Below are 20000 nucleotides of genomic sequence, written 5' to 3'. Positions count from 1 at the left end.
GACTAAGGAGCGAGGAGACGGAAGAGGGACTGGTGCTGGAGGTAACATTTGGTGCGTGCGTGCGTGCGTGCGTGCGTGCGTGCGTGCGTGCGTGCGTCAGAGCGTGCTCTCTCTACCCAAATGATGGTCTCGTGCTGGGTGTTTTTCAAAGGAAATTCAAAGTCACGACGAAGGTGACCAACTGATTGTCCTTTTTAGAAGGTCACTTCAACCTCAAACTGAAAGTGGGTTAGGCAGCTGCAGGAGCAGAAACACACACACACACACACACACACACACACACACACGCACGCACACCCTGCCCCATATCCTCTCTCTCTCTGTCTTCTCTCTTCCATTTTCCCTCACAGTGACACTAAGCACTTTGATGCTGCAGAGAAGGACCCACCCATAGCAAGCCCCCATCTCCCCCTCTACTCCCCCTCTTCTCAACTCTCTCTCTCTCTCTCTCCAAAGCACTCCTGCACAGATGCAGCCAGCCACGCCCAGCAACCAGCTCTCTCTCTCTCTCTCTCTCTGACCCGGAGTGTACTACACTGCTGCCATAATGCAGAGCCCACTGACTGCAGTGCCCACATAGGACCACACGTTCTCCCCCACTCACACGCTCTCTTTCTCTCTTTGATCATCTCTATAGCACTGGTACCGCAAGATCCTCTCCAAGCCAAACCCATCCCTTCCTCTCCTTCCCTCTTCTTCCCTTCCTCCCTCCCTCCCTCTCTCTTTCTTTCACTTTCTCCTCTCCCTCTGACCTTCATCTCTGCCCTTAGTTACTGCAGAGCGCCACTATCCAACCAGATCTTCACCACACCCTGTTCTTCCCATCCCATTCCCCAACCGTCTGTCTCTCTCTCTCTCTCCCTCCCTCTCTCTCTCTCTCTCTCTCTCTCTCTCTTCTCTTCTGCTCTTCTCTGGAGGGGAAGCAGGAGGTGTGGGCAAGCAGGCAGTCTGGTGCTCCTCGCACGAACAGACAATGCTGAAAGTCAAAAGGACGGGCGGAGCATTTTTTCTCCCCCATTTTTTGTTTTTTGTTTTGTTTTGTTTTGTCCACTTTGGCAACGTAAGCACAATTCTGGCAGATCTGGCAACGCTCGAGTGACCTCGCTACGCAGATTGAGTTGGGGAATTGGAGTGACCCCGATTCCCCCTCTTGGAGTCCTCTCCGATGCAAATGCCACGTTCAGCTGCCACTGCTCGTGTGCAAAACCCCCCCAAAAAGACCTAGAGATGCTAGCTCCACTTTAATGGCTTTCACCATTAGACTATACACACCACACCTAGCGATGCTAGCTCCACTTTAATGGCTTTCACCATTAGACTATACACACCACACCTAGCGATGCTAGCTCCACTTTAATGGCTTTCACCATTAGACTATACACACCACACCTTTACAGTGGAGCTCAAGAGGATGAATGGGCACGTTTGCCATTTCATTTTTATCAACACGGAAACTCAGCAGCAGATTACACAGTCAATGTTGCACTACAGAATTACTAATTATTTAATGCAGTCAATTAGCGAGTAATCACAAAGAATCATTAATACGGTGTTTAATCTCAATTGCTAATAGTTCTGCCTGAGCAACGCAAGCATATGTGCATAGAAGTATTGACTTTTACGTTCGATCAAACTTTATGACCTTTAATATGCAGCCATTGATCGCGCACGGGAAATTGATTTGTGAGATGATGTTTGTGCCAAGAGTAAAAGGGGAAGGTGTTACAGCTTCATATGGCTCTACAGACTACTGTAGATGAAACATATCTGTAGGATTAGTAATGGAAACATAGCATAACAGTTTACATTAGACAGGATTAAAATGGACAAGAGAATAGAGAGAGTGAAAGAGAAAGAGAGAGAGAGAGACAGAGAGAGAGAGAGCAACAGATAGAGAGAAGTAATGTAAGGACAAATGGAACAGGGAATAGATGTTGAAGAGAATGAGACATTTAGTTCACAAAAAAAGACTTAATTAGCCTTTGAAGATTGCTCAGACAATCTGAGCTGCCACTCTTGAAGAGGAAAAATGGGACGCAACAATGGAGTGACAATAAAAGAGACCATTAAAAGGCCGTCAGTGTTTGAACGTCTTTCAAATTGCCCTTTTCGGCCTAAAACATTACCCTTCCCACCCCTAATTAGAGACACCCCGTCCACATATGGTCAAACGCGCCGACTTTAAAGAGAAATATAAATAAGTAAATGATTGTGGTAGTCTTGGAATGTACATGTCTACCTAAAGGAGGAGTGTTATTCAAAGACGCCCAAAGAGGGGAAAAACAAATCTGCGCAAAAGCTGATGTACAAAAACATGAAAGCAGTTTTTATTGTTTCCCGACAGCACAAGTCAACATTTTTCACACCGGACTTCCACTTAAATTGAACCCCCATCACAGTTTGAAAGTTAGTTTTCAAAATAAGAAAAAAAAACAAAAAAAAAAAAAACAATACAACTATGAAAAAAGACAACAACACTTAAATCAAGATCTATAAAAAATATAAAACATAAACAGTACTATTCTTTAATAATCTCCATTGTGACAAGTACCATTTCAAATAACAAAAACATAATTTAAACATTTCCATCCTTAAATTTACAGAAACAATGCTGAGGCTGCTAAATGAATTTTAAGTATTAGTTCTTTTTTAAATAGAGGGGAAAAGACATCATTTTGTCATGCAGAGGATGAAATATTAAATATTAATTCAAACAAAAATAATATATATTCATATATATATATTTCTCTATGTATATCTCTCTCTTTTGAAATTTCAAGTCAAAACTTTCCCCCCCCCTCCCTCACACAGGACAAAAACAAAAAGCTCAATTAAAAAGTAGAGTGACAAAAGAATGAGAAGTAACGACAAATGCTTCCATAGCTGCCATTTTGGAGCATGGCCTTTCCAGAGAGACTTGTAAAAGCGAGTTGAAGCGACGCAGTTTTGGCACAGAAAAGACGTCCGGTAACGGCAGTAGCATTCACTTTTATTTTTTTTTTGTAAAAAGACAAAACGAGGGGAGGGAAAGACACCAAAGCCTTTTTCTTGTTGTTCTTTCACCTTTGTTTTTCTCTTTCCCTCTCTTTCTTTCTCTTTCTCTCTCTCCCTCCCTCTGTCGTTATTTTTGTAATATTTTCATATAAAAACATTCTGTGCATCGCTGTGATGGGATAGAGCAGGTACGGGAGTACGGGAGTGGTCGAGGAGGAGGCTGAGGAGGAGGAGGAGGAGGAGGAGGAGGCGGCGGCGGCGTCGTGTCCCAGAGCGAGGAGAGGAGGAGGAGGCGGGAGGGGGGGCAGAGGAGAGGAGGATCCCAGAGGAGCGCATGGCTCACTGCAGCATGGCTTTAATGGCCTTGTTGGTGGACTCGTCGCTCAGATGCTTCGTGGTGTACCTGTGGAGAACACGGTGCTTATTTATGCAAATTAATTTATTTACTTGTCAAAACATTACATTAAGTAATACATATCAAGCTCATTTACTGTGACTAAAACACAAACAGACACACTCAATAATTCAGTTGTCATTAAAGATTCTTTGAGTCACTCAACTCAAAACTGTATTGCCAAAAACAGAAACAAACAGACACACTGACACACACACACACACACACAGAGAAAACTGAGGCTCTTGGGAGGGGTGGTGAAATTAACCTCTCTAAGCTATTTGATTGGCTAAAAATAGCATCACCTGACTGGCGTGGTGTGACCTGCCAGAGTGGCCAGGAGAGGTCTGCGGTTGGAAGGGTTCGAGTGCCGGGGTGCTGGATCACCACAGGACCCCCACATCAGTAGTTGCCATAGCAACAGGGTAAACGCTGCCCTTTTTAGATTCAGATCTGGCAGCGGATGGATGAAACCCAGAGTGTATATGTGTGAGTGAGTGTGTGTGTGTGTGTGTGTGTGTGTGTGTGAGGTTTTGATTGACACGTGTCCTAGTTGGCTTTCACCACAGGAAGACCCACAGGCTTCACTGGTGTGAGACACATATGGGTATGTGTGTGTGTGTGTGTAACCCCCCCGGGTTGCCATGGAGACGGTGGAGCGCAGGCAGGGGCAGTTGCTACTGTGAGCCTGCAGGTGAGGAGTGTGATGCCGGCGGACTGAACAAGGTGTATGTTGCTAGGTGTCTGTGTGTGTGTGTGTGTGTGTGTGTGTGTGTGTGTGTGTGTGTGTGTGTGTACACTAGCAGACTCCAGACAGAGTAACGTTGCTTTGGGGGCTTTTCGTCTGATGTGTATGCTCGCTAAAAATCAACAATGAGCAGAACAGAGGGGCCTCAAAGAGAGTCATTTCCAGACTTAAAGGAGATGAATGGAAGGGCTTGCGGGGGGAAAACCGAGCCAGAGATTAGTCCTCCGAGCGACTCCCATCCCTCTTTCCCAGAGCCAGAGCCTTCTGCTAGACGACAGCTTCTGGAATCCTGAGCGGCTCCAGACCAGGCCCCTGAAAGCCGGCTGCTGGAGGGAGCTGGTGCTAAAGCAAATGCAGGCTGACTGCTAGCCAGTCGTTTAATTAGGGGCTGTGCACACCAGAGGAAGTCTCAGACCAATTATCAGCTCCTTCTGTGAAGTCCAAGTAAATTACAGCGTGCCCACCCCATCAGACACACCGCATGAGAGGCTTGGTGACAGCGCGGGTGATGTACCCTGGACTTAAACTGTCAGTTCCCTGACCAACACCCCCTGAAGGAGAAGAGGGGGCGAAGGTCTGGCAGATTCACCCCCTTTGGTCATGCGCTTACAAGCCAGGGTGTGGATCCAAAATGGCGGTGAGGTCAGTGCCCATTACAACTCAACCAGGATTAGAATTAAAGCCCAAAAATAATGCTCTGTATGCCGTCTTTGTGTACTTCTTTGAAAGTCGAGCAAGCTTTGGTTGGTGATGGATTTTGTATAAGACTAGCGGCGGGTTTGATAAATAATATTTGAATATGTGGAATTATATCTACCTGAGAGCATTAAGAAGGCCTTCTACACTGTTTGGAGGCTGGTCACGAAGAACCTTGATGCATCCCTTCATCTGTCAGCGGGGAGAGAGAGAGAGAGAGAGAGAGAGAGAGAGAGAGAGAGAGAGAGAGAGAGAGAGAGAGAGAGAGAGAGAGAGAGAAAGAAAGAAAGAAAGACAGAGAGGGAAAGTTAAATCATATCGTCAGCTTCAACACAAGCATTGCCACTGCAACATAAAGCTTCACTCACCATTCTCACAATAAAAGTGCTAAATGCTCCTCATTACATTCACAAACACTATGAAGTCGCTAGCTTAACAATACGCATTAAGAAAGCCCATCTCTCCTACACAACCGTGCCCTTGTGAGACTGTTGACATGGTGCAGACACACAGCGCTTGGGTCAATGCTTGCGTGCTCGTGCAAACATGTTTAAGAATGGACAGGCATGCGGGGGGACACTCACGTCGATCTTGGAGGACTTGGCGAAGGCCCCCACGGGATGGACGTAGTCGTACAGGATGATGACGCCCACCATCACCCGCAGGCAGAAGGACACCGTGTCCTCGCTGGTGAAGCGGCTGCGGTACTCTCTGATGGATGGACACACACACGCACACACACACACACACACACACACACACACACACACACACACACACACACACACACACACACACACACAGAGAGTGTTAGATCCACACATATTGACACAGGGAGAGATAACACACAAGCACACACACCCAACACACATATTGTACACACGCGCACACACACACACTACTCCAAACATAGTGTCAGACCTGATAGAGACGCATTTAGTCATAGCCACAGATTTGTACAGACAGACAAACATACAGACACACACACACACACACACACACACACACACACAGACAGGCAAAGACGTGCAAAGACGTACACACCTACACACACACACACTATACAGTAAAAGGCTGATTTATCTGAGGGCAGATTTGTCTGATATGTCTGCTAGCATCACCGTTACGGCGAGACATGGATCACAACACTTTCTCTTCCTGTTTCAAGAGAAGTTCTGACTTACGGCGTCTCCAGCATGACTTTGCAGACGCTGGCCATCGTACTCAGGACGTCTGTGGTGTTCTCGATCGGCAGGTTCTTGTTCTGCGGCAGAACACAGACACAGCATGCTGAAATCAATAGGAACCCGCTCACCTCGATCCATGCTTACTTTATAATGAGATCAAGATTGGACAACAGTGGCATGTTCGATAAAACCGCTGAATCGCTCGATACACAGTTTAATTTTTTTTGGAGCGTGTGAGTGTGAGCGTTTTTGCAGGTGGTTTTGGGACGGACGTTGTTGGCGCTTACCTCCGAGACGAACTTAGTGGTGCCGTCGCTTAACGTCTTCAGCATGGGCGTGGCGTCGGCGTAGAATAGAGAGATGCGATTGGCCAGCTCGTTGTTGACTTCATTTTCGCCGTCGGCCTGTTAAAAAAAACGACATCAAAGGAGAGCGATCATTACCGGGAGACTAAACAGCAGTTCAGAAACGACTGCATGTCGTTCTCAGGTCTCGTGTCAGTAGTAGCCCACTTTTCCCACGTAGAGATGCGCTGAATTACTCTGTTACATAACAGCTACACCGCGGTCATTACACGGCTGACTGGCCATCTTTAAAATTCATTGTCAGCTTCCGACTCAGCATATAGGATAAATAAATCATTCCAGTGTACCGCGTAGACCCAAACGTCCAACGAGACAATCAATTCCGGGCTGCCGGGAAGATCATCTCCATATAACGGTGGAAGTGGAAAACTGTAAGCTTTCACATTTTACAGTATAATGCTGCACTGCGCGATGCTGAAAAGCGGAGTGCACTGAATCCCTCTAAGAGGCCCATTATGCAGGTGCAAGAGACTAACAGTCCTGGGTGCAGATCCTGCCATCTCCCCTCTTATATGTAACCATTATTAAATCAACAGTGCCAACTGTTCCCAGAGCAGCAGTTACAGTATGATGGGTTTCCCCCGGTGGAGCAGGCCGTGAGAGGGGCTGGAGAGATATCTGCCAGGAAATGGAGTCCCGGCTTTATTTCCCCCGAGTGAAATGTGTATGAATCTAATGGACTGTTGGAAAAGTCCGGCCATGAAATAATGATCCGGGAGTGGGGCAGCGATGATGTTGCCCGTCACTCCGGCTCATCGAGGGGCCGGGCGCTGATGAAAGCGCTGGTTCCACTCAAGTGGACAGCCGCTTGAAGAAAAAAAAAAAAAAAGCTGGCGTGAAGACCGTCTGGCTGCATTGAGATGGCACATACTGGCGCGCTTCCATTTGCTTAATGGCACAGCCATATTTGGAAGGAATAAAAGGGGTGAAAGAGCGACGTAAAGAGAGGGAGAGAGAGCGAGTGAGAGAGTGTGTGTGTGAGAGAGAGATAGATTGAGAGAGAGAGAGAAAAAAAGAAAGTGAGTAAGAGGAAGCTAGAGGGGAGAGAAGGAGCTGGAGGCATTTACCCTGACAACAAAGACTGTGTGTGGGTGTGTGTGTAAAAGATAGAGAGTGTGAGAGTGTGTGTGTGTGTGGCGGGGGGGACTGCAGTCATATTGTTCTCCTCACTGAAATATTAAACATTTCGTCTTCACGTCTACATGGCCTTTCAAGGCAAAAAGGGAAAAAAAAGAGGAGAGAACACGAGACAAAGAGAGACCATTGTCTCTGTGGAGCGTCACTTGGCAAAGAACATCCGAAAGGTTTTTAGCTAAACTGCTCCAAATGTGGAGTTGACCTACATCCCAGGTCATGCCAAATTTCCATCATTCTCAGTCCTCCTCTCCTCATATGGACGGGGGATCCACAGTCTCCTGGACTACCCCCCCCACAGCCCTGGGGTCTACAGTCAGGAGGCGTGGGTGTGGAGATGGAAGTTTGAGAAGCTGTTAGAATGAACAACGGCGACAAAAAAAAAAAAAAAAAAAACACACACACACACCAGCGTGTAAAAGACTAAATGAAAACATTGAGGAATCGAGAACCGAAAATTTACTCCAGCGTAAAAAATGAGACACCTTTCTGAGAACTCGCTGAGAGAGAGAGAGAGAGAGAGAGAGAGAGAGAGAGAGAGAGAGAGAGAGAGAGAGAGAGAGAGAGGGCAGTTCAGGGGAAAGAGGGGGAATACCAGCACAGAGCTCTGAGCCAGCTGCTGGGCCCGAGCACCTCCTCTCGCGGGACGCCGTTTCGCTGGCCCCAGGTCAGGTGTGAGGCCCTCGGAGAACCGCAGGGTCCCACGGGGCGGCCCACAGCTGGTCTGGGGTCTGTGTCGCTGCAGCGTTTTTATGCTCGAGCGAGCCGGATGAACTCGCTGGCACTCCCCGTGTGTGTGGGGGGGGGGGGGGGCGAGAGCTCGCTCGTCTCGTTGAACGCTCAGCGTCGCCGAGGGAGGGCGAGAGGAGGAGACGAACGAGTGAGAGAGGAGGAGGAGGAGGAGGAGGAGGAGGAGGAGGGGAGTGGGGGCAGTCGTAGGAGGAAGAAGAGAAGGAGGAGGAGGAGGAAGAGGAGGGGGGATTGGGGGAGTTTTAAATTGGGGTAGCGGAGAGATGGAGATGGATCTAGAAATGGGAGAGCGGGAGGAAGGGAGGTGGGGACTCTGAGAGGAAGACAAAACGGCTCTGTGAGTAGGAGATGAAATGGACAGGAGGAGGGGAGCAGAGGAAGAGAGGAGGAAGGGAGCAGAGGAGGACAGGTTTAAGGAATGGAAAGGAAAATAAAGCCGGAGAGGGAGAAGGTCACGGCCGACGCAGAAAAGATGGAGACAAGGACACATAGATCTAGCCAAGATGAACAGAGGAAGAAAAGGACTCATTGTACTCATACAGGAGAGTGTGTGTGTGTGTGTGTGTGTGTGTGTCTACTCACGGGGACATTGTTGATCCTCATGCGGTTGAGGGTTCTCCTGTAGTAGCTGAAGTCGTTCTGGATGGCAGGATTAGTCATCTGTGGGATAAGCCAAACACACAGGAGATAAGACAGAGCTACAGTATAATAAAGACAGCGACGGGCCTTTTCCACGGACGGGTGTCGTTTTAGCATGCTCCAGGGGGCTGTCCATTTTTACCATAACATAGTACTCCTGCCCATTTTATTACCTGTATTACTACAAAGTATTTTTCTTTTCTTGTATTTAAAGCTATGTGTGAGCAGCATTATTTATTAAAATCACATTGGGATTTCATTTTTTTTCCCCCTGCTATAATAATGTGTACATAATGAGTGTAATAAAAACAACTGTCCTAGAAAGAAGAGTTCTGGAATACGAGAATATTTATGAGCGCTTGTGTTTTGCAATTTGTGTCTGCACAAATACATGTCTGTGCCTTCATTTTTCCAGAGGACTCTATTATGGCAGCAGGCCCTGCAGCAATACCTTCAGAGACACCCCCACCATCCACCCACCCCACCCCACCCCACCATCCACCCACCCCACCCACACAAAAACGCTGCTCAGTACAGCCCTGTGTCCATGACAGAGCCCTGACACACCACAAAATAACCCTGGCCTGGGGCGCTGAAAAGGGGGACACTGATAGGATTAGCTGTCGCTTTACTTAAGTGGATCTTTAGCCGGCTGGCAGAGGCTGCTGCGGCAGCAACAGCGGGCAGTGGGAGCGGGCGGCTCGGCTGGCTGGCTGGCCGGCCGGTGGAGGGAGTGAGGGCGGTTGCCGATGCCGACGCGCTGCTTCTTCTTTTTTTTTTTTTTTTTTTAAACGGGCCCCCACGCCTCTGTTAGTGTGTGGCCGCCAGGGCCTGCCCTCTTAGCTGGACCTTGCCACGGCGCATTGGCTGCTCAGTCGACAGATAGATGCCAATGAGAAAAGGAATGAGTATGAGAGGGAGGGAGGGAGAGAGAGAGAGAGAGAGAGAGAGAGGGAGGGAGGGAGGGAGGGAGGGAGGAGAGAGAGAGAGAGAGAGAGAGAGAGAGAGAGAGAGAGAGAGAGAGAACAGAATGAAGGGAGACAGCAAGAGAAAGGCCAAAGAGGGGAGAGAGGCGAGAGAGAGAGGAGGGAACACACTGAAGTGACACGGACGAGAGAACAACAGAGACAGACAGAGTGATAGAAACAGAGTGATGAAAATAGAGCGATAGAAACAGAGACAGAGAAGAGCGCCAGTGAGAGCGCAGGAGAGCCACTCGGAGACGATCTCGTTAGGCGCACTTTGGAGAGGTGGTTAAGGCAGGAGGGAGGATTCGGGGGCCAGAGGGCATCGTTTAACTGGGATGGGGCGACCGAGAGGGACGCTGGCCAGGGGTCAGAGGTCGCGACCCGCTCACTGGTGTGGCTATTACGGCTACAGATCTACGGCCGCGGGCCAAACCGAGAATAAGAGCAGAATTTATTCCTCAAGGTCAAGGGTGGCACTTTGAGAAGAGTTTTAAAAAACGCTGCCTTCGGTATGCTGAGCAGTGTGCGCACCTCCCACGGACATAGGCACGTGAGCGGGGGGGGGGGGGGGGGGGGGGGGGGGGGTGAGAGCGGTGTGCCAACTGTGCACCTGTGAAGGCAGAAATGAATGGCAACGACAGAATGAATTCATGGCCACGCACGGCAACTTCAGCGTGCCATTGAGTTTCTTTAAATTCAATTCACAAACGAGCGACCTTGAAACAAAACAAACTGAGCTGGCAAGCACTTCGGTAACCTTGACCCAAAAATGAAGGAACTACATTCATTTTCCCCTTTTCAAATATGCATTGTGCTTGAATCAAAAATTCTAGCAGAAGAGTAGGTGTGAGGAGGACTTCTTGGAGGGCAGGACACTTAGATCATCATCCTCAAAGTTGAATCACCGTAAATACAAAGGCGAAAAGAATGTGCCCCGGACATGACTAAGTGATAAACAGTCCATGACAGATCACACGATAGAGGGAAATTAAGTGCCGACAGATTCATAAAGTTTATACGACTTGTACAAACACTACCCACGCTCACACTCCATGGCCCTGTGTGCCCCGACACAGAGTCCCAGGGGATGTGAGCGTCCCTGTGTTCTGCAGTGCCCCCATTGTTTGGTTTGGACTGGGCTTGATTAATGACTCCGGGGGGTGGGGGGATGCAGGAGCGTCTCTGATTGAGCGTTAATGGTGCGTGTCTCTTGATCTCGCCTCTCCTTTTTTTCCAAAAGGTCTGTTAGCACTGAGGGGTGTATGCGTTTAAAGTTGGGGGCATTCCGTTCCCTCTATAAATCATTCACCACCTTCATTTCCGCCCGCCGCCTTTACAGGGTCTCCACCACGCAACGCAACGCAACCCCCCAACCCCAACCCCAACCCTTTTTTTTTCGGGTCCTCCTGTGAGCTGACCTACATTAGGGAGTAACATACTCCATTTCTGTCACACACACACACACACACACACACACACACACACACACACACACACACACACACACACACACACACACACACACACAGACAGTAGATACAGTACATACTTACACAAACAGTGCTTGCGCGCAAGCAAAACACTGACCTTTCTGCCTAATGGACAACAAAGGACGCCTCTTTAGCCGGCTGAAAAATGGGATTCTTTTGCGCGTCCTGAGAGCGGAAGGGCAGGGGACGGTAACGGAACACTTCTAATGACTTTACGACGGCTTGATCAAATTCAGATGGCTTCCAATGAGTGGACCGTCCAGCGAAAAAAAATTAAACCTCCCGGCGCCGTGTACTTAGTGGAGGAGGGGGTGCAAGGGTCGCCTAAGTACACACTTTCAAAGGAGAGAAATGAAACACACACACGCACACGCACACGCACACACACACACACACACACACACACACACACACACACACACACACACACACACACACACACACACACACACACACACACACACACACACACACACACACACACACACACACACACACACACACACACACACACACACACACAGTCGGGCACAAGCACAGGGCTCCCAGATCACAAAGTCACTTGGCTGACCACTGCCGCCCCTGCCCATTAATGCGGCTGGTCTTATCGGTCAACCTTCTGCTTCTGACAAGGCAAAGACGTCAAAGTAATTGGCTTGGCGCTACATTAGCCCTATTGTTCAGGGATGGTGGATGCCAGCCACGACTGGCATTAACGCACAGCGTGGCACTTGCCCCGGCACGACGGACTGGTGCTGAGTCCCTTGTCCGTTCACCAGACAGTGTTGTGGCTAGTGCCAGTCCAGACGGCCCCATTTGGTTTGTGCCAGGCAGCGGCTCGCGGGCGCGCGGGCGCGGGCTATCTAGGTCAGCGCGTGGCTCGGTGACTGAGGGCTGGCAGAATGGGGGCTGGCATGCCACCTTGCACCCCCCTACCTACCCACTTTTATCGAGCGCGAGTCGAGGCGGGGGGCTCTAATTGGGGCGTCCCAGCCCCACAGCCTGGGGGGGAATCTGTGTGTGGGTATGTGAGTATATGAGTGTGTGTGTGTGTGTGTGTGTGTGTGTGTGAGAGAGTGTGTGTGTGTGTGTGCGTGAGAGAGAGAGAGAGAGAGAGAGAGAGAGAGAGAGAGAGAGAATGTGTGTGTGCTGTGTGTGTGTGTGTGTGTGTGTGTGTGTAAGTGGATGGGAGGGGCAACAATTTCTCACCGTCCCCCAGTACAGTAAGACATCTGTACGGCACGGTGATCATCTCAGACAGACGTATGAGTATTTCTGCCAGTGACCGAAGCGACAGCCACTTACAGCACGTCACCGGGGAGGAGGAGGCAGAAAATGCACTTCCCGCTCCATGAACTCGGCTGAACCCGGAGACGAGCGCGCGAGACGAGACGAGACGTCTCCGCACGGCAACCGAGCCCGAGGACAGCGCTACGCCCCAGGTGGAAGATTCCGTTTGTACTGGGGGGGAGGGATCAGAATAAAAACAACATACCCCACATTGTTCTTTAGCGCTCCCGTACGCTTGTGCCGAGATAGCGCAAACTTGGCTTACACTGGGAGACAAAATGAAACGCTAATTAACTTCTCGTTAGCCGGCACGCTAATCCTATTTGAGGCTAATTAGCGAGCAGGAGGAACTTGTTAACCTATTACACCCGCCGCTTATCACACCTGAGGGAAAGCTTGGTGTATGTGGAGAACAAAGCTTCCATATACAGCCCCCCACCCCCCTCACACACACACACACACACACACACAGGAAGTTGAGCAGCCTGCGAGGTAAAAGACACATGCCTCACTTATCACCACAAGATGGGGGATTATGAATCAGATTAAACTGCTTTTTGTCAACGCTTTGTTATTCATTAGCGGTACTAAGGCAAACCTATGATGCACTTAAAACCTGGTGTAACAACTGGTACCAGTGAGACGGCCCATAACAGAAGGTTCTAGAACAATCTCTGCCTCTGAGGCCGGACAGTCAGAGTGGAAAATTTCCCCTTGCTCAAAGTGAAACTGACATTTTTGTCTGACTCATGTATGATGGTGGTTTTGCTCATTGAGTGTGAGGTGAGACAGACCAAGTCTGAGCTCTACTGGACACCACACGTGCACATGTACAGTATTTCATCAGAATCTCATAGAACCGCACACACACACACACACACGCACATGTACAGTATTTCATCAGACACACACACACACACACACACACACACACACACACACACACACACACACACGCACACACTCGCACACACACGCACACACACACACTCGTGCACACGTGCACACACACACACAGCATTTCATCAGACTCTCTCATAGAACCATACACACACACGCACACACACACACATTCGTGCACACACACACACACGTGTACAGTATTTCATCAGCCTTCCTAAAAGAACCTCACACTCACACAAATATATGGGCTTAAAGCTTTGGTAGTGGGTGAGAAGCTGACACAAACACACACACACACACACACACACGCATGCAAGCGCACACGCCCACACCCACACCCACACACACCCACTGCACTAACTGGGCAGGTGCGCTCATGCTAAGCTGGCGGAGGATGCGGGTGTCGGGTGAAGGTGGCGGCGGCGAGGCGGGCGAGTGCGTGTGTGAGCGTGTGAGCGTGTGAGCGTGTGAGCGTGTGAGCGAGCGAGCGAGCGGACACCTGCCTTGAGCTCGTCGAAGCGCAGCGTGAAGTGCAGGATCTCGGCGAACTGCTTGGCCAGGGCCTGCTCGCGCTCCAGGTGCTGCGTGGGGTCATCGTACGTCTCGCTGGTCAGCGCCCGCAGCAGGCTATGGAGCGCCGCCTCTGTGGAGGAGAGAGAGAGAGAGAGAGAGAGAGAGAGAGAGAGAGAGAGAGAGAGAGTGTGTATATTACTATTATTTTCTTGTTATTATTTGTATTATTATCATCATCATCATCATCATCATCATCATCATCATCATCATCATCATCATTATTATTATCTGTATAATTATTATTGTATTGAATGCTTAATACTGTAAAAGTTTACATTCATGCCAATAAAGCTTATTGAATTGAATTGAGAGAGAGAGAGAGAAAGAAAGAGAGAGAAAGAGAGAGGAAGAGAGAGAAAGAGAGCGAGAGTGAGAAAGACAGAGAGAGGGGGAGAGTGAGTGAGAGAGAGAGAGAGAGATAGGGAGACAGAGAGAGATAGAGGGATGGGGGGAGGGGGGAGGTGGAGAGAGAGAGAGAGAGAGAGAGAGAGAGACAGAGAGAGAGGGGGAGGGAGGGGATCGTCAGAAGGAGATGAAAAACAAAAAGATAAATCATGTTCGAGCTCTCGACTACAAATGAGTTTCTTTGCAGTGATTAGGCTTGAGTGTAGAGAATCACGCTGTACACACTCAAATGTGTGGACGTAGATTATAACAGTAAAAAACTGTACTTGCTCCTATACTCCAAGTGTTTGTGTATGTGTGTTTGTGCTCACACATATGTGTGTGAATACACAAAACTACATTTCTTGAGGGAAGCAAGCAATCGGATGCTAAAACGCTAATTACCATCTTGTGGATTTTGAAACGTTTCATCTTTTCATCGTTTCTGACTAAACAGGCGTAATTAAAACACATTCCGAAGTCCGCGGCATAATTCCCTCCAGGAATGCGGCTCGTCCAATTCAATTAGGAGATTGTTATTTAGCTTTGCTAACTCTGTTGTACAACGTGCCTACGCCTACCAACATGGCGCTCTCACAGACTACAACAGAGTAATCATGTGAACCACAGACGTCAGACTTGTAATCCTCTTGAGCGTTTGAACAAGGCCCTTTGCTCACATCACATAATCTAATACAGACATTAATATCTAATGATCTAAATGCATGTAGGCCCAGATGCAAACACACACACACACACACACACACACACGCATATATACACACTCACACACTTACATAACATACTCAGCTTAAGCCCCAAGACAACACTGATGTAGTAGGCTAAGCAGAGGCTTAGAACCCCTGGAGGAGGTGTGTGCGTACATACGTGTGTGTGTGTGTGTGTGTGTGTGTGTGTGTATGTGTGTTTATTTGTCTGTGTGTGTGTGTGTGTGTGTGTGTGTGTAGATGCATAGACTACGGGCAGCGCAGAGCATTAAGCTCATGCGCTAACAAGCGGCCGGCGCTCTTGCGTAACGTCAGCAAGGCGCTGGTCCACTCCGGGTCACACTAAACGAGATTACGCAAGAGACGAGCGCCGGGAACAGATATTATTGTTGACCATTGATCCACAGCAAAGGGCACAGGCAATGAGAACCAGGTCAGCAAGCATGGGACCTGAGCTACACACACACACACACACACACACACACACACACACGACGACAACAATGACCACAGAGCAAGATGGCGGTCAATTAAGGAATTTGATCCTCTGGAGGGGAGGCGATAATTCCAAACGGATTTTTGGATTGGAGTGTTTTTTTTTTCAATCTGAGAAAGGGAGGGAGAGCACATGAGGACAACTGGTTGGTGTGCCCCAGTCTACAATACAAAATAAGCCCAAAAACACACCTCTCCCTTGCACAAACCCGCATGGTCAAGTCACACTTTAAATATATATATATATATATATATATATATATATATATATATATATATATATATAAGAAGGATAATGGGGGCGCTGTGATGCAGCAGGGGTCCGAGTGCCCACAGGGACCCAGGTTCGAATCTGGCCTGCGGTCATGTCCCGATCTCACCCCATCTCTCTCTCCCACTTGTTTCCTGTCTACGTCTTCACTATCCTATGAAAACAAAGGCAAAAAAGGCCAAAAAAATAAATAAAGGATAATGATGGAAAAGCAGCAGTGTCCATTTCTCTCGGTGAGACCAAAGACATAAAGCACACAGGCTCTCCTGTGAGACTGCGCTCTCCATCGCCCCAGACTTCCACAGCGAGGAGTTCAGTCATCCTGCGTGAGGCAGGGCCGGGCCTCGGCGGCCATCAATCAGCCCTTCATCTCCTCTGCCGCCGCCAATTTGCCAGCACATCAAACGTGGACGGGGGGGGCTGGAGCGCCCTGACCCCTGACAGACTGCAGCGGACACGTCAGCGCCTTGCTCGTCTGAGCTCGTCTTTACTCCTCGCGATGATGGCTCAGCTTCCTCTCCGAGACGAAGAGAGACACACCTACGCCCCGGAAAAAACCGAGCCTGTCCACCCAAAACGTGTCATCGGGTCAGGAGCGGGAACTTAAAGATAATCACCGTAACGTCAAGCTGCTACCTTGGTAACACTCTTGCAATATGTTACACAACAAATCTGCTGGATCTATAGTAACACCTCAGTGTTAAAAATATGTTGTAATAGATTCATAGGACCTTGAAATGGAGTGCTAATTTATGACTCCCCACACGTTTAATTACACGGCTCATATAGAAACGCTTTGTGCATCTTTCAGAACAAATGAAGACAAGATAGCACCTTCCACAGTATTATTAGCATTATCTGTTCCCTGGTATCTGCTGTTCTCCATCAGCATGGAGATCCACAGAAGTGTGTGCTGAGGCTCTGGGGCTGAAGAGCCTGCAGGGATGTGGCGGACTGCAGCAGCTCTGGGTCTTGCTGGGCACGGAGAAGGGAGAAGGGTAGAGACTCTGGGGCGGTCACTTGAGAAGGGAGCGCCTGGCCGCGGCAAATTGAGCGGATCGACTGCGTCTGTAATGGCCGCCGACGTCTGCCCCCCCCCCCCCCCCCCCCCCCCCACACACACACACACCCCCGGCCCGCCCTGCGCTGGCAGGACCTGATCAAAAATGGCCGAAGTGCACTTTCCTCCCCGTCCAGCCAAAACAGAGTCTGCGGCGGGCGGGGCGGGGCGGTGCGGAGAGGAGAGGAGAGGAGAGGAGAGGAGAGGAGAGGAGAGGCGAGGAGAGGAGAGGGGGCCCAGGAGAAGACGGCAGGCTTCTGGCTCTCCCGTGGAGTCGCAGGGAGTCACGGGGGGGTGAAGGAGCCGTCAGAAGCCATCACATCAGCGGCCGCGCAGGAGGGTGGAACAGAAGCACATGGGGATAGAGGGAGAGAGAGGGAGAGAGGGATAGAGTGACGAGAGAAAGAGAGCGAGACACAGACACAGACAGAGACAGAGAGAGAATGTGCGATGTGTCCCTGCAGGGTGGCAGCGACGCCCTTCCACTACCCTGGCATCCGAGGCCATCTTTTTCCATCCTGGAGAGGGGGAGTGCCCTGGCATGATCCACTGTTCCCCCTCCCCCCACCCACGCTGCAGTGTCCTGATCGACTCTCCCCCAGCGGCACTTCTCCCAGAGACACATCTCCCAGCATGCAAAGCAGCGGCTGGGACGCAGTTCTGACTGCAGAGACGGGAGATATAGTACCGTAATTTCCCCGACTATTAGCCGCAGCTTATACATTGATTTTGCAATATTTCTTCAGCTATGAGGTTAACACAGGGCAGTTAATATGGTGCTAATATGGTTTTGTTTCTTTTAACTTGCATCAAACACTGTCCTGCGGCTTATACACAATGCGGCTTATATGCGGGAAATTACTGTAGTGATGTTGGATGTGGAAATAAACGACCATGATGATATGGTGTTATGGTGTTTTGTTTCTTTTAAGTTGCATAAAACACTGTCCCGCGGCTTATACACAGGACATGACTGTAGAAGCAGGCGATGGCCAAGGCGGTGGACTAGAGAGCTGATCTGTGTGTCAGACTATAGACCGTAAGAGGGTCTCCACACTGTGTGGTAGTGAGTGTGCTCGTGGTTGGGAGGGCGCAGAGTAGGACTTCAAAAGCAGTCATCTCTCCATTGCGTAACGTTCGGAGGCAGTCGAGTCTACAGATATGTGTGCAACTGTCCCGTCCTCTTAGTGCACCTGGGACATCCAGTCCCCCCTCCACACACACACCCCCTCACACACACACACACACACACACACACACAGACACAGACACAGACACACACACACACACACACACACACAGCACCTTGATTTCTCCGACCTGTTCTCAATTACAGAGCGCCGACTTTCCCAGAGATCTCTCCGCGCCGACCATGACATTGAGAATGACTCCGCTGCCAGTAAATGTCAGCCTCACTCGCGGCGGCTGTTACGACACACAGGGACCAATTACGCTGCAACAGGAACAGCACTAAAGCCGTAGCCCCGGTGTGGCCTCCCGCGCACCAGTCTCGGCTCGGCTCGCTGGCGGCCCGCGCTGTTATCAGTAATAATTCAATGGCGATGGGAAATGGAAATATATTTTTTCAAACAGAAATCAAACGCATCTAATAACACTTAAACATCAATCGCTGCAGCTAGTCAAGCATGAGTGAACGCACCACCCCCCCTTCCCCCCTCCTCACGCACAGACCCCCTCCACACACACACACACACACACCCTCAACACACACCACACACACACACCCCACACACACACACACACCCTCAACACACACACACACACACACACACACACACACACACCCTCCCCCCCCCCCCCACACGTCTCTTGCCCCCCTCTCTGTGCGCCAGAAGTGGGGTGAATCAGAGTGTAAACGCGGGGAAAAGGAGGTGACCTACTTGGTTACGTAACGGCCCTGCGCCGGGCGCTCCAGTAGGCAGGCGGGCGGGCAGGCAGGCGGGCAGGCAGGCTGGCACGGGCCTGAGCTCATTGACTACACTACGGCTTTGAGGCCATTACTGGGATTAAGGGCCCGCGCTCACCGCCAGGGCCCCAGGGGCACACGGAGGGCACAGGAGGGGTAAGGGGGTAACAGCGGGAAAGGGGGGGGGGGGGCAAGAAGGGTCTGGGGCGGGGGGCAGGGGGGGGAGGGGCAAGAGGGCAGCCATGGCTGAGGCGTCCACGGTTGCTCGGGGGGGAAAGGGGGCGAGCGGGCTTAGGTCATCATCAGAAGCCCAACAAACCCTCAAGAGGTCGCGACCTGGGAGAGCAGTGAGGGGGGCGGGGCAAGCAACGGAGCGTGATCGGCAGTGACGCGTGTGGGGGTGTGTGTGTGTGTGTGTGTGTTTGTTTGGGGGCGTGTACGTGTGTGTGTATGTGTGTACATTTGAAGAGGGATGGGGGAGCATGTGCAGTCATGTATGATCATTTATGCATTTATAGCTGTGCACTGATGCCTGTGTGTGTGTGTGTGTGTGTGTGTGTGTGTGTATGTGTGTGTGTGTGTGTGTGTGTGTGTGTGTGTGTGTGTGTGTGTGTGTGTGTGTGAGCCTGGAACTTTCTTCATGAGTGTCAGCGAGCAAGACTGGTGAGACACAGGGCGCGAATGTGAGCATGCGTGCGCCTGCATGCGCTTGAGTGTGGCTGTGTGTGTGAGTGAAGAGAGAGAGAGAGAGTGTGCATGCATGTGTGTGTGTGTGTGTGTATGTATGTGTGTGTGGGGCTATGTGGACAAAAGTTCAAGTCAGAGGTCACAATCCACTGGCGGTGACCTCAGTGACGTTAAGAAAGCGAGAGAATGAAGAGAAAGAGACAGAGAGAGAGAAAGCAAGAGATAGAGAGAGAAAACAAGAGAGAAAGATTGAAAGAGAAAGAGACAGAGAGAGAAAGCGAGAGAATGAAAGAGAAAGAGAGAGAAAGCGAGAGAAT

At 50.0% G+C, this 20000-nt stretch overlaps 1 protein-coding gene across 1 annotated transcript in view; it reads right to left on the bottom strand.

The window, feature by feature from the left end:
* Positions 1–2305: 2305 nt before the first annotated feature.
* The window catches only part of fam49bb (family with sequence similarity 49 member Bb), a gene marked incomplete in the record, with an annotated part of 46660 nt that continues 28965 nt past the window's right edge, over positions 2306–20000 (bottom strand). Inside the window, 7 exon segments of the mRNA XM_062521250.1 lie at positions 2306–3397; positions 4954–5024; positions 5417–5543; positions 6017–6096; positions 6307–6423; positions 8851–8928; positions 14062–14201. Coding sequence (XP_062377234.1) covers positions 3334–3397; positions 4954–5024; positions 5417–5543; positions 6017–6096; positions 6307–6423; positions 8851–8928; positions 14062–14201 — 677 coding nt within the window.

This window comes from Sardina pilchardus, chromosome 19 (assembly GCF_963854185.1).
Source record: "Sardina pilchardus chromosome 19, fSarPil1.1, whole genome shotgun sequence".
Lineage (NCBI taxonomy): Eukaryota > Metazoa > Chordata > Actinopteri > Clupeiformes > Clupeidae > Sardina > Sardina pilchardus.
This window is presented reverse-complemented; position numbering and strand designations above follow the sequence as displayed.